The 2,500-nt window shown below is 47.3% G+C and overlaps 2 protein-coding genes across 2 annotated transcripts in view; both read left to right on the top strand.

Moving 5' to 3' along the window:
* The window catches only part of LOC138048422 (uncharacterized), a 1,569-nt gene extending 602 nt beyond the window's left edge, over nucleotides 1-967 (top strand). Inside the window, exon 2 of the mRNA XM_068894614.1 lies at nucleotides 1-967. This exon is cut by the window's left edge and continues 37 nt beyond it. Coding sequence (XP_068750715.1) covers nucleotides 1-967 — 967 coding nt within the window.
* Nucleotides 968-1,571: 604 nt separating this feature from the next.
* The window catches only part of LOC138048423 (uncharacterized), a 1,800-nt gene continuing 871 nt past the window's right edge, over nucleotides 1,572-2,500 (top strand). The window contains exon 1 of the mRNA XM_068894615.1: nucleotides 1,572-2,500. This exon is cut by the window's right edge and continues 871 nt beyond it. Coding sequence (XP_068750716.1) covers nucleotides 1,572-2,500 — 929 coding nt within the window.

Raw genomic sequence — 2,500 nt, forward strand, 5'->3', positions numbered from 1 at the left:
AGTTGATCATCTTGGTATACAAGGAATACCTGAGCAGATTGGAATTAATACAATCACGAACAGTTGCAAGGTTTTAGAGCCTAATCGAGTTTCTTTTACCTTGAGTTCCGTGGAGAGTTTTGGAGAAAGTATTGAGTTTTCTGAGGCCTATGTTCTACCTGACCTCAACCAGTCACAGCGAGCCTTGCCAGAGCGAATTGATGTCCGCAATCACTCTCACTTGTGTGACATTGAGTTCCCAGAAGTTGATATTAAGAGAGTGCCCATTCTTGTGGGAAACAACATCCCCTATGCACACATACAGAAAGAAGTTCGAGTCCCTAAAGATGCAAGGAAAGGACTTTATGGTTGTCGTTACCCCCTGGGTTGGTGTATTTGCGGTTGCTATGGTGCTAGGAATCCCCAGGGAGTCTTAGTGAACTTTGTTTCGGTTGATCACAAGCCTGTCGACCTCATTGAAAAATTCTGGAAACTTGAAGATTGTGAAACAGTAAAGTCAGGAGAGAAGCCCCTCTCGATTGAAGACAAGAGAGCGATGCAATTAATTGAAGACACCACACGTCTTGTGGATGGACGTTATGAAGTGGGCGTTCTTTGGAGGAAGGATGAGCACTGGTTTCCGAATAATCTTGTCATGGCCAGACAGCGCTTAGAGTCCCTGAGACGTCGCCTGATGAAGTCCGGGAATGAAGAGATGGCCATCAAGTATCGTGAGGTAATGGACAGTTACATCAGTAGTGGATATGCTCGCAAGTTGTATGAGAAGGAGTTAGCTAAGGAATCCAGTACCCATTGGTACCTCCCACACCACCCGGTAACTTCCCCTACCAAGCCTGGAAAGGTGCGTATTGTTTTTGATGCGGCAGCCGAGTATGAAGGGACCTCGCTTAACAAGAATCTGCTGAGCGGGCCAGACATGACCAACAGTTTAGCCGGTGTTCTCCTGCGTTATTGCCGCAGACATTGATGGAATGTTCCACCAGATTCGTGTACGTGAAGAAGACCAGGATTCATTGAGGTTTCTATGGTGGACAAGTACCTATGAAGATCCACCTGATGTTTACGTTATGCAAGTACATATATTTGGAGCAGCATCTTCCCCTTGTGTTGCTAACTCCACCCTGCGGTGAGATGCCGATGACAATGCTAAGGACTTCAAACCCCTTTGGTTTGTTGGAGAGGATACTCTCGGCTTCAAAATAAGGCACCTTGACCGTCCCGAGACTAAACGTGGCATCTTGTCTACTGTTTGTTCCTTGCTCGACCCGCTAGGTATCGCTGCACCTGTAGTGCTGGCTGCAAGAAGTTTGGTGCAAGACCTGTGGAAGGCTAATGTTGGATGGGACGAGCCTCTTTGTGAAGAGTTCTTGTCAAAGTGGAGGTCATGAAAGACTCAACTACCTTACTTGTCTGAGTTGCGCATCCCGCGATCCTATTTTCTGCAAGATAGTGACCCGCGAGACTGCAAGTTGCAGCTCCATGTCTTTTCGGACGCATCAGAAGTTGGGTATGGTGCATCATCCTATCTGCGAGCTGAGTACCCGGATGGTCGGATTCATTGTACCTTCGTCATGGGGAAGGCTAGAAACGCACCAGTGAAGTTTGTCAGTATTCCCAGACTAGAGTTGCAGGCAGCAGTACTTGCAACTCGCGTGTGTAAAATGCTGCGAGAAGAATTAGGACTGAACATTGACAGGACATTCTTATGGACTGATAGTGTTATAGTGCTGCACTATCTAAAGAATGAGAAACGAAGACTTCAAACCTTCGTAGCCGACAGAGTTGAAGAAATAAAGGAGCACTCACCCGTGCATTATTGGATTCATGTGCCAGGGACTTTGAATCCCGCAGATTATGTGTCAAGGGGATTGACCGCATCTTCTCTGACCGCTGACCACAGTAGGCTTCGTGGACCTGACGTTCTGTGGGGACCAGAACATTCCTGGCCGAAACAAGAGTGTAGAACTGTGCCTCGTGAATATCTGGAACTGAAGAAAGAAACTCACGTGCACTCTCTGGAACTGACCCCTGATTCAGTTGCGGCGAAGAAAGGAAGCTCGAAATTTGAACCCATGAAAGATCCTATGGAAGACCCTCTCCAAGTGCTTATAATAACCTGCTCAGATTGGACCCGCCTTAGGCGCAAGGTAGCATGGCTCTTACGATTTACACAGTTCATTAAAGATAAAGGGAAGGTCCAGACTGGAGGGTTAACTGTTGATGATTTGAATGCAGCTACAGTGGCTATCGCAAAGATTGTTCGGGGCTCGGCATATGCACAGGAGATGAAGGATCTGAAGTCGAATGGTGCCATCAGAGCATCGAGCAAGATTGCAGCATTAAATCACGGAAGAGGCAATGGACACGGCCAGAAAAGAGCATCCGAATCTACCATGGGCCGGCAAATCATTCTACCCAGGAATCATGCTGTAGCTGAGAAGATTGTTCGTCATGTCCATCATTTCATTGGTCATCTGGGGCGGGAGCATGTGATATCCAA

Source organism: Montipora capricornis, chromosome 5 (genome assembly GCF_036669925.1).
Source record: "Montipora capricornis isolate CH-2021 chromosome 5, ASM3666992v2, whole genome shotgun sequence".
NCBI classification, from domain to species: domain Eukaryota; kingdom Metazoa; phylum Cnidaria; class Anthozoa; order Scleractinia; family Acroporidae; genus Montipora; species Montipora capricornis.